General features: G+C 37.1%; 1 protein-coding gene across 2 annotated transcripts in view; it reads left to right on the forward strand.

Moving 5' to 3' along the window:
- The window catches only part of LOC138329539 (uncharacterized), a 34,125-nt gene extending 21,726 nt beyond the window's left edge, over window positions 1–12,399 (forward strand). For both annotated transcript variants that reach the window (XM_069276602.1, XM_069276603.1), the window contains exons 3-5: window positions 659–809; window positions 4,543–5,589; window positions 9,073–12,399. In XM_069276602.1, coding sequence (XP_069132703.1) covers window positions 659–809; window positions 4,543–5,589; window positions 9,073–9,611 — 1,737 coding nt within the window. In that variant the 3' untranslated portion in view covers window positions 9,612–12,399. The remainder of the gene's footprint in view (window positions 1–658; window positions 810–4,542; window positions 5,590–9,072) is intronic.
- Window positions 12,400–13,003: the final 604 nt, after the last annotated feature.

Raw genomic sequence — 13,003 nt, forward strand, 5'->3', positions numbered from 1 at the left:
ATGGTCTCCAATGAGGGGTAGGGAGTATCAGTTAACTAGTGGACTAGTGAAGATGTTGGTTGTCATGGTCTCCTATGAGGGGTAGGGAGTATCAGTTAACTAGTGGACAAGTGAAGATGTTGGTTTTCATCCTATGAGGGTAAGGGAGTATCAGTTAACTAGTGGACTAGGAAAGATGTTGGTTGTCATGGTCTCCTATGAGGGGTAGGGAGTATCAGTTAACTAGTGGACTAGTGAGGATGTTGGTTGTCATGTTCTCCTATGAGGGGTAGGGAGTATCAGTTAACTAGTGGACCAGTAAAGATGTTGGTTGTCATGGTCTCCTATGAGGGGTAGGGAGTATCAGTGAACTAGTGGACTAGTGAAGATATTGGTTGTCATGGTCTCCTTTGAGGGGTAGGGAGTATCAGTTAACTAGTGGAGTAATGAAGCTGTTGGTTGTCATGGTCTCTTATGAGGGGTAGGGTGTATCAGTTAACTAGTGGACTAGTGAAGATGTTGGTTTTCATGGTCTCCTGTGAGGGTAAGGGAGTATCAGTTAACTAGTGGACTAGTAAAGATGTTGGTTGCCATGGTGTCCAAAGAGAGGTAGAGGGTACCAGTTGACTTACACTTCTAGGCCAAGGACAAGTGTTACCATTCTTTTCTTCTCTGACAGGTGATGAAGCACAAACCATATGGTCCAACACTAGCATTGTTTGACTCGTACTGTGTCCACAGACCGGGGATCACGTTAGACTTAGTGTATAAAGTACTACAGGACATGGGCCTGGAGGACTGTCTAACTGTGCTCAATGACTCCAGGCAAGGTCAGTATATAACTGTACAGATTCTTCATGTGAACATTGTATTTTTATCACATAACTGGCCCGTCCAGCCATATGTCATACCACCATGTCATAAATAACGTAAGACACATGACTTGTGTAATAACACTATTATGATATCACATATGGATTTGACATCATAATTAGGGCTTTTCACCAAATGGTGAAAAAACCTATTGTTTTTGTTAAGTTTCTTATTCTTATTCTTATTATTATTATTCTTCCTGTTTTTGTGAATGCTCTATCGGACAAACGGTAGGACATAAGATGAAAATTATTTCAGTGTGCTTAAGCCATGTAACTGAAGGTGTCCGATGAACAAAATTAAGTATGTCAAAAATTCCAATATGGCTGCCATGACAGAAAACCTAAAAACACAAAAACTGCTATAACTCAAAAGATATGAAGGCTATTTTAAATATGAAGGTATTTTATTGTAGGGAATGGACATATCAAACTTTTCCCTGTTACATGTTTATAATAAATATGTCTCGTTAAACAGCTCGCTAGAGGTCAAATTTTACCTAATGTTACTATTTTTAGATTTTTTTTTTTCATTCAATTTCAGTCAATTTTTTTGCATTACATCGATGCAGTATGCCATTCTGAAGATTTTGATATCTTCAAACTCAATTTTTTATGACATAATTGATATTTAACAAAGAAATTTTTGCAAATTTCGACAATTATATTAATTTTTCAACATCTCCTCTTATTCAACCAGTCCAATCAAACCCAAACTCACACAAGATCTTCCACGTACAAGTTCTGGTTGATCATTGACTCATAGTGCAAAATTGCCGTTTTTGGTGAAAATCACAAAATATATTCTTGTCAAGTTCTACATAGTATAGAGGCTTCATATTTTTGCATGAAGTAAGCTTAGGTAATTGACTATCAGGTTTGAAAAAATAAACGAGCCTGACCTTCATCCAAAGTCACAGAGTGCTTGTGATTGTACAGCTATGAAAATACCGGTAATCCTGTGAAAATTCAGCTCATTGAGACAGCCGTAGCTCGTTAACCACAAAGCCAATTTCTTTCATTTTTGGATATGTTATGTAGAATAAAAAATGAAATAGTTAATTCAAATACCACTTCTATGTAAAACGTCAACTTCCAGTTGGAAATAAGGGACAAAGCTCAAAAATGCAATTTTTTGGCAAAATCATTAAAAAAACTTCTCAATTTCTAGAAGGCCTAGAGACCTAATATTAAGCATAAAGTATGCTGATATAAATGTCTACCAAGTTTATTAATGTGAATGACCTTGACCTATTATATCCAAGGGCACTGGGGCTAACATTTGTAAAATCTTCAAATGACTTATTGTAAAGTTCTGCAAAGTCTAAGACCTGGTATTGGACTTTTGGTATGTTGAAACTTATAAGCACTACCAAGTGTGTTATGAATGACCTTGAACGGAGAACCTTTAGGTGAAAAGCCCGTCAAATTGTCCCGGTGACAATTTCTAGTCTATATATGACTTCGCATGATTGTTTCAGTAGACAGAAACGTCACATCTGAGCTGGATTTCTACTGTTTTATATAGAGACAAAAGCTTCATGCACTTATTTTTCTATAAATAAAAGTTATGTGATTCATAGAATCTTACACTCGTGACTTTGTTATATAAAATTTATCAAGCTTGTTACAGTGTAAATAGTTTGAAAATTTCATATTACATAGGGACTCATGTAAGTTCCTCTATTACTATTACATAGCTGGCTTACCTAATTAAACCATAAAATAGACAAATATGTAATACCACTATTGTAAAGTCACAGCTTTTTACGTCTTAGTTGCGGACTTGGTGGCAGAGTGGTTCAGACAGTCCAACATACACAGCCAATAATTTGTAACCTAAAATTGACCTGAAGTTCACCTGAAGTTCACCAGAGTTTCAACTGAAATTGACCAGAAATTCACCAGTTTCACCTGAAATTTGATCTGAATTTCAGGTCAAGAAATTTTAACCTGAAATTGACTAGAATTTCAGGTCAAGAAATTTTGACCTGAAATTGACCTTAAATTGACCAGAATTTCTCTTGAAATTTGACCTGAAATTCAGATAAAGAAATTTTAACCTGAAATTGACCAGAATTTCAGGTCAAGAAATTTTGACTTGAAATTGACCAGAATTTCTGGTCAATTTTAGGTGAATTTAAGGTCAAGATTTCTTGACCTGAAATTTAGGTTAGGAAATATTGGCTGTGTTCTCCATCTCTGGGTCACAAGTTCAAATCTCATGTGGGGCAGTTGCCAGGTTCTGATTGTAGGTCTGTGGTTTTTCTCTAGGTACTGGCAGTGTTCTCCCTTTGGGATTTTGTCCTGCTGGTCCTAAGGACCGGCTGACCCTGGAATTTACTTGTTCAGACTGAAAGTTACTGGTCCTTACAAAGTTACAATTCATCCTTGTAGCTTATATAATAATTAGCAAAGTAATAGTTTTACTAACAAAATATATCCGCATATCTGGGTTAGTAATGCAGGTTATCAACAAAGTTGACTAGAAACCAGAATATTAAGAAAATTTGTTTTGTACAGTTTGATTTTAAAAATAATTGGGAGGGGGAAAAGAATCAGTTAGCCTATAGTTCTCCTCCCCTGATGATCACTGAAGATAATTGAGAGGGGGGAAAGAATAAGCTAGCCTATCCTACAGTCCCCCCCCCTGCTGAAAATATATTGAGGTTGGGAAAGAATCAGCTAGCCAATAGTTCCCCCCACCTAAAAATATTTGAGAGGTGGGGGGTGGGGGATATCTGTAATTCAATTAAAGATATCTCTATTTTAAATTTCTTTCCCCAGGGAAACTATCAGGGGGCTGGCCTATCTGCTAATAGGAGGTTAAACTTAAATCAATATGTTCAATGTAAATTCAGTGGAATTAAATTTGGCACTCAATTTGTTTTCTGGAACTGTATTAGGGAGAGCAGTTACATAGGCATTGTCTGTTGTTTAATCCCTTTACAATTTAATTGAAATGAAATTTTGGTGAAATTGAACTGTATTAGAATTCAAATTCAGTTCAGTTCATAAATTACGGTTGATTTCTCTTCGCTAGTGCAGCCGTGGCCATGCAGGTAGGGTGTTAGAATTGTACCTGCTGCCCCTATTGCATGATTATAAAAGGCGACTAAATTTAGGATCTTATCTTTTCTCTTCTTCCTAACTGACTTTATGTTTCCTAATGCCTCCCTTGGCACCGCCTCAATTTTGACCTTGAGTTGAGCGTACGCCCCTATGAGGAAGGCTCTGGGTTCTGTCCCCTGGCCGAGACACACCAAAGTCTATATAAGTGGTTTCTGCTCCTGCTTTGCGCTCAGCATACATGGAGTGGGACGACTGGTTCGCCCGTAGTCAGTATAATGTGAACGGGTGGGGTGTGTTGCTTGGTGTCTTCGACGGCATGCTTCAGCGATATAGCACTATAAAAAGGGCAACAGTTCCACTATACAAGAAGACATAACATGAATATACCACAGTTTCCCAAAACACGCACCTCGCACTTCACACACACTACACACTGCATACATAGGATGCCGTCCCTACATGACTCTGGCTGTTAATAGGACATTAAAATAATCAAACAAATAATTAAACAAACAAACAAAGCAACCGTGATCTCTAGCGATGCGTAAAGATGTGGAGGTATTATATATTTCTAGGCATTATATGAAATAACCTTAGATATTTATTGTTTATTTTTCAGAAATCATAGAGAGACAGAGAGCAGGAATACATCAACCTTGTAGTGAAGGCAGGCCCATGACAGAACATCGATGTACATGTGTTGATTGTAAACCATCACATTCTGTAACAACAGCCAGCATACATTCCAACAATATACACCCGCGGTGCCATCCTTCCTCCATGGAGTCTGCTCAAAGGACTTACCACCACCAACACTCCACAAATTGTGAACATTCAATTCATGCTGTGCCCTCCAGTGAGCATTGTAGGTCTGTTGTTCAATCACCAAATTTGATGCCTCAGAATAGACAAATGTCTAACACACTCTTTCGGAGAGAACATGAATCACATTTTGTTCCACGTGGAGCTAACATGAGAGATTCTGTTGCTATGCAACCTCAGTGCCCTCCTCCACACATCGGTCAGAGTACATCTACAGTGCAACTCCCACTTTACCAAGGCAGCTCCTTGCAGACGCCGGACACACGAGCATCACCTCTGCTTGGACCACACAATGGTGCTATTCCTAAACAGCCCTGCCGACATCCAACAGTTAACAGGCAAATATCATATCGAGAAGTGCCCCCCACCCCTTGTTACAATTTTGCTCACAATGAACCAGCAACACTTCAGAATGATCCGAACCATAACTATCGAATTTGCTCCCCTGTTAATGACTTGGGAAAAGACAGTGAGGTCAGAGATCTGAAACAATGCACCTGTCCGCGGTCTATAAAGAGGGAATCCTTAATGGCTGCCACAGGTTTAGCAGCTGCTGAGGGGTTTAAAGGATCACAAGAAAGTTGGTACCCTCCATCTGAAATGGGTAGTGATGATGAGGATTCTGATGAGACAAAGGTACTTCAAGTAGTTGAGAGTTCAAATTACAGTCAGCCCAGTAATAAAACTGATGCTGAGCGACGGTACTCTGATCCCCTAGAGAACCAGTTCTCTAGCACAGAAGAGGATTTCTCTTCCTCGGACAACTGCAGTGATGGTGTGCGGCGATCCAGGAGCAATACTGAGTTACAAACAAAAAGTCAAGCTCCCATGAGGTCTATGAATAGTAAGTTTGCAGCTAGTGACTATGTATCCATTTACTGTATGACACGAAATGTTTGTGTATACTTTCTTTTGTGGTCTGCAACTTTCATACCATTTCGTGGATTGTAATAATCATGGTACCTTAAAGGAGCATTAGTGACAATTATATAAAAAACAAAAGGACTATGTACGGCCCCCAAATCCACCAAATGGTTATCATGGAGACTAAAGCTGCAAAAATTAAAAAAAAAATCATTACAATTAAATTAGGGATTACTAATTATATCAAATTCCATAATTTAAATACTAGAGAACAATTTCGAATTTCATGGATTTAGGGGCCAAAAAGGGCCTAAAACATACATACTTAGTCCTTTGTTATTTTTATACTTGTGGTCTCACAGCAACCATGAAAACAACAAAGCTTTCTACACAACCAACATTTCATGTTATACAGTTGTCATGTACCATAAAGTTGTCTATTTTTAGGTCACCTGACCATAGGTCATGGTGACCTATTGCGATAGCCTTTTGTCCGTCGTGCGTCGTGCGTCGTCCGTTAACTTTTTGTTGTGAACACGATAACTTGAGTAAATGTGAACCGAGATTGATGAAACTTTATATGTAGCTTAATATTAACAAGATCTCGGACGAGTTCGAGTTTCGGGGTTGCTGGGTCAAGTTCAAGGTTACTGCTACTAATTTTAGAAAATCCCTATCAGCACTCTAGCGGCTTCATTCCTTGAGTGATTTTGATCACACTTCACACATAGACAAAGGATCATAATATCTCAGACAAGTTTGAGTGTGAAGATTGCCAGACTAAGGTCAAGGTCACTGTTACTATTTTTAGATAATTTCTTTGTCAGTACTCTATCATGCGTTAACTTTTTGGTGTGAACACGATAACTTGAGTAAATGTGAACCGAGATTGATGAAACTTTGTATGTAGCTTTATATTAACAAGATCTCGGACGAGTTCGAGTTTCGGGGTTGCTGGATCAAGTTCAAGGTCACTGCTACTATTTTTAGAAAATCCCTATCAGCACTCTAGCGGCTTCATTCCTTGAGTGATTTTGATTACACTTCACACATAGACAAAGGATCATAATATCTCAGACAAGTTGGAGTGTGAAGATTGCCAGACTAAGGTCAAGGTCACTGTTACTATTTTTAGATAATTTCTTTGTCAGTACTCTATCATGCGTTAACTTTTTAGGTGTGAACACGATAACTTGAGTAAATGTGAACCGAGATTGATGAAACTTTGTATGTAGCTTTATATTAACAAGATCTCGGACGAGTTCGAGTTTCGGGGTTGTTGGATCAAGTTCAAGGTCACTGCTACTATTTTTAGAAAATCCCTATCAGCACTCTAGTGGCTTCATTCCTTGAGTGATTTTGATCACACTTCACACATAGACAAAGGATCATAATATCTCGGACAAGTTTGAGTGTGAAGATTGCCAGACTAAGGTCAAGGTCACTGTTACTATTTTTAGATAATTTCTTTGTCAGCACTCTAGCGGCTTCATTCCTTGAGTTATTTTGATCAAACTGCATACAAATACAAAGGACTGAAAAAGTTTGAGTTTCAAGGTTACAGGGTCAAGGTCAAGGTCTTCATTACTAATTTTTTTAGAAAATCCTTTTCAGTGCTCAAGCTGCTTCATTCCTTGAGTGATTTTGATCAAACTTCACACAAATTTAAAGGACCATAATATTTTCGACAAGATACAGTTTCAGGATTGCCAGGTCAAGGTCAAGGTCACTGTTACTATTTTTAGGTCACCTGACCATTCGTCATAGTGACCTACTGCAATAGCCTATTGTCCATCGTGCATTAACTTTACTTTGTGAACACGATGACTTGAGTAAATGTTAACCTAGGTTGATGAAACTTTGTATGTAGCCTTATATCAACAAGATTTCGTACGAGTTCAAAAATGGGAATTATTCGACAGTAACGTACAAGTTATTGCCCTTTGTTCTAATTTTATCATTGTGCTTGTGAACAAGATAACTTTGGTAAATGTGAACTGATTTTGATGAAACTCTGTATGTAGCCTTATATCAACAAGATCTAGGATGAGTTTGAAAAAGGGAATTTTTCGACGGTAACTATATTATATAGTTCATTTCTTTTGTAATAATGCTATTATTGGACCTTGTGTTCTAAAGATATTGTGGTGCTTTATCAGAATTGTGAATTTTATAACCCTTGGCCTCTTTGTTTGCCCCTGGGGAGGAGGCTTAGTTTGCTATAGTTTATATTGAATACTTCTTGGGTATATTTTGTTTATTTTCTACTGGAAATTGTTCAAACTTTTGATTCAAATTATAACCACAAGAGGACATTTTGCTATTATGTCATTTTGACCCTGTCTCATCCCCAAAGGCTGAGGGGTGGAGCCCAGTGGGGTCCAGATGGCTTAAATTTTTAGGTCACCTGACCATAGGATGATAAAATTAGAAAGAAAAATAACAACCATATGTCAGTTATGGTAAATTGTTCCAGTATACAAATTCATCCAAGACCTCATTGCATACAGAGTTTCATCAACGTCAGTTCATATTTACTTCAGCTTCTGTGTTGAATACAGGAGGGAAAAAAAAATTAACACACCATGTGTTAAAGTCCCTCATAGCTATTATGTTGGCCCTTAAATGACAAATTACTATTGGATGTCAGGTGACCGTTAAGGCCCATGGGCCTCTTGTAGTGGGGATAATATTATCACGATTTCACAGAACATTGAAGTGGAAATCTGTAAAATAGGAATCAGTTATGATTCAACCATATCTTATCTTATTGCCAGATTGCAAAATACAGATTTGCAAAAAAAACTCAAATATTATCATCCTTTTAATAAACATTGGAAAATATTTGACAAGCAAGATGAATAACCTAAGATATGTCAATTGTCTTGTTAATATAAGCTGACTGCCAATTAAGCAGTAAGCAGTATATTAGCTGACCACCTTCACCAATAATGCACTGTATCTAAGCACTTCACTTTTTTAAGGAATTTATTTCATGATTTATATATAATATAATTAATTTTTCTTTGTTTTCATACCAAATCTGACTTTCTGATTGGCCAATATTTTTTTTGCATACCACTATGAAAAAAAATCCGAGAATGGCACGAAACCCCGACGTTATCGTGACGTCACAATAGAGACATTGACGTTGCGTATTGATTCGGAAAAAAGAATCCCTTGAAATACCACTATAATGTTACATTAAACATACTTCATTTTATCAAATAGAGTGTAAAATTAATTATAAGTATTGATGTCACTATTTTTAAATTTTATCGGGGTATGAAAAAAGAATTGTTTGCAAACTTTTGTTAGAATCCGCTACGCAGATTCACACAGTTTGCAAACAATTCTTTTTTCATACCCCAATAAAATTAAAAAATAGTGACATCAATGCTTGAATAGATGACAGACCGTTGCAGATAATCTTCATTAACATAATTTATCCTATATTTTATAGATCAGATCAAGGTGTTTCTCACATTTGCTGACGACAGTGAACAACACTTAGAAGAGGTCTTGGAGTTTGGTGCAAAGCTGAAACAAATGGGTTACAGTGTGAAATGTGATATGTTTGATCAAACAATTCGGAAGCTTATCTCCCAGCCCTCGTCATTAGACGAACAGAACAGTTTGAGACAATTCTTCAGCAATACCCTAGAGTGGCTGCAATACCAAGTCCATAATGCAACATTCCTGGTCTTTTGTATTTCACCAAAGTACTTTCAGTACGTGAGACCACAGGAGCAGGCAGCGGCTGTGGCACATCCTACCAATTGCCATCTCCACACCAAGTACATTTATAACCAGGCCTTTGCTGAACATTTACATTCCCTCGCACAAAACAAGAGATTTTTCCCTGTTCTCTTCCTGAACTCTGGAGCTGATCAACGTCACATTCCAGGCATTTTTAGGTCAACAGTTATTTTCAACTACCCAGATCCTCACAATTCACTACTCGCATTTCTTGGTGCCCAATTGAGAGATGTTAAGACATAAGTGGTACAAATAAACATCATCTCATCTCCTTGTAACATCATTTGGGAAGAATTCCAGCATTCATTCTCCTGGTATATGTATATGAACTTTTTTGTACAATTTTAAGGACATTATCAGGACCAAATTGTGGAATTATCTATGTACTTTAACTGACTGTCCACCATTAGCCAGAACAGCTTCATTTATAGAAGATATGGCTAGGCTAATTTTGATGAAATCTGCTTTGGTATGTAAGGAGTAGCATTTTGAATGTAATAATTTCTACACACAGGGGAACGTGACAATGATGACTGCAAGACATGGCAATTTCAAGTCAACATGACCTTTCTAGCTGTTGGATGACCCCCACATGGATTTTTATCTTAATCATATATCACATGACATGCAGTATTAAACAATGAGCGTGTAACTTGTCAGCAATTGAAACCAAGGACAAGTTTACTCTACCTTTAGAAATCTGTTGCGTCATAATGACTAAGCATTTTGATATATATTTATAACTACTGTGTGTTGTGATTTGAAGCCAGATGTTGTTTCTTTCTGTGTGTATCATGTCCATATTTAAACAACTGTTATAGATGACAGTCTTTGTGTATGCATTATTAATTAAGTAGATCACATATGCATAATGTCATAAAGAATTGTGTCAATTTAGATTAGTATAGATTCGTTTAATATGGTGGATCAGAACCCTGGTTTCATTCCTTTATGGGGACTTAAAGCTAAATATTTCAATATACTTCACAGACACTAAGAGAGTCAGTACTGTATATCATTTGCAATACCCTGTATCTGAAAATCACTTCTCAAGTTATGAAAATGGTAGTCATCACTTGTTTTGTTAGTTTGTTTGTTTGTTTTTTCTATCTCCACGGCTGTGGCACGTTGTAATGTTTTAAACACTCCTAGATAGAATTACCTGTAGCGTGCTGCATTAATCATTAAAGTAATAACGCTCTAGTTAACATCCCTAGATTAACATTAACATCAGTATCTTCTGGCAGGTAACAGTCGTCATTTGAAATCTTTGTTGTTTCCCGAAAATTTTAGGCTGACATTCTTTTTAGCCCACCATCATCAGATGGTGGGCTATTCAAATCGCCCTGCGTCCGTGGTCCGTCGTCCGTCCGTAAACAATGCTTGTTATCACTATTTCTTAAAAACTGCTGCAGGGATTTTGTTCAGACTTCACATGGAGGGTCCCCTAGCTTGGTCCATATTTGTGCCATACAGATTTTGAAGCTGATCGGAAAAACAAGATGGCCGCCAGGCAGCCATCTTTGATTTTGGCAGTTAAAGTTTGTTATTGATATTTCTTGAGAACTATTGAAGGGATTTTGTTCAAACTTCACATGGAGGTTACCCTTGGTCCCTAGTTGTGCCATACAGATTTTGAGGCTGATAGAAAAAATAAGATGGCCGCCAGGCAGCCATCTTTGTTTTTGGCAGTTGAAGTTTGTTATCGATATTTCTTGAGAACTACAGAAGGGATTTTGTTCAAACTTCACATGGAGGTTACCCTTGGTCCCTGTTTGTGCCATACAGATTTTGAGGCTGATAGGAAAAATAAGATGGCCGCCAGGCGGCCATCTTGGATTTTGATAGTTAAGGTTTGATATCCCCATTTCTCAAAAAGTGCTGAAGGGATCTTTCTCAAATTTTATATGTAGGTTCCCCTAGGGCCCTTGTTGTGCATATTGCATTTTTGGACCAATCGGTGAACAAGATGGCCGCCATTTTGGATTTCGATAGTTAAAGTTTGTTATGGCTATTTCTCAGATAGTACTGAAGGGATCTGTCTCAAATTTCATATGTAGGTTCCCCTAGGGACCTAGTTGTGCATATTGCATTTTGGGACCGATCGGTTAACAAGATGGCCGCCAGGCAGCCATCTTGGATTTTGTTATTCAAAGTTTGTTATCGCTATTTCTCAGAAAGTACTGAAGGGATCTGTCTCAAAATTCATATGTAGGTTCTCCTAGGGCCCTAGTTGTGCATATTGTGATTTTGGACCGATCGGTCAACAAAATTGCTGCCAGGCAGCCATCTTGGATTTTTATATTCAAAGTTTGTTATCGCTATTTCTCAGAAAGTATTGAATGGATCTTTCTCAAATTTCACATGTAGGTTCCCCTAGGGCCCTAGTTGTGCATATTGTGATTTGAGACCGATTGATCAACAAGATGGCCGCCAAGGAGTCATCTTGGATTTTGAAAGTTGAAGTTTGTTACCGCTATTTCTCAAAAGGTACTGAGCGATCTGTCTCAAATTTTATATGTAGTATGTTTGAAAAAGTTTAAAAAGTAGAGAAAAGATCCATCTTTCCTTTGTCAGATATAGATCATTCTTTGGTGGGCGCCAAGATCCCTCTGGGATCTCTTGTTGATATTGCATTAACCATAATTATATCTTCCGAGTGTAATATCAAATTAAATGATATATATAGCTATCGTTATTCATAAAGCTTTATAGGTAATTTCTTGACTTAGATGATGTAGCATTCTCATTTTGGTATCTCTCATAAAAACAGCAGAAAGATCCTCATCAGACGGTCGTTCATGTAAGGAGTTACTGGACATTGATGATTGCTGGTATTAAACCATATAAACTTGATTACCTCATTTAGTACTGACCATGTAAGTCCGTAAGGTCTAATGTAAAAACCAAAATAGGACATGTCATTGTCTGCTGCTAGACAATATGTTGTTTTATTTAAGTTGCATCGGCATATAATGAAGTTGCAGAGGCAATTTTTTCTCCAAAAAAATATCAGTTTTTGTACATGTATCAGATACATGAATTCCAATCAGCTATGTTGTCCAAATACTTTTTAGACAAATTACCGTTTTAGGAACCATAACCCATTTGTACACCCTTTGTATCAGCTATTGTCCAATAATATGAAAAATTTATTATGGTTGCTTATAAAAAGACTTGGGTCACGGTGATTGATAGACAGGAAAATAATTAAGTTATGCATTATTTGAGTATATAATATACCATATTTTGTATACAATATATAGTCAGCATACCATATTAAATATCATTACATCTTACTTCAGGTAGCTGTTTGTCCTGGTATATTTTAGTGAAAGCCTATACTAGCTGTGCTTAGGGAACAGAGAGATTTGCTGGTATATATTTACTGAAGACCAAATTATTTCCATATGCAATTAAACTTCACTTATTTTCATGGGTCATTAGAAATTGTAAAAATTTATTGCTGCCAAAATATATTAAAGGGCCACTACCTTTCCGAAACGGCTTTTAATTTTTAAAATGGGAATGGGTAAAACAAGATCGTAAAACTAGATCGATAATTTTGTAGATTCGCAAAAGTAAAGATAAAAATAATAACGTTACCAGATACATGTTCAATCGTAAAATTGTTT

The sequence above is a fragment of the Argopecten irradians genome, chromosome 8, assembly GCF_041381155.1.
Source record: "Argopecten irradians isolate NY chromosome 8, Ai_NY, whole genome shotgun sequence".
Lineage (NCBI taxonomy): Eukaryota > Metazoa > Mollusca > Bivalvia > Pectinida > Pectinidae > Argopecten > Argopecten irradians.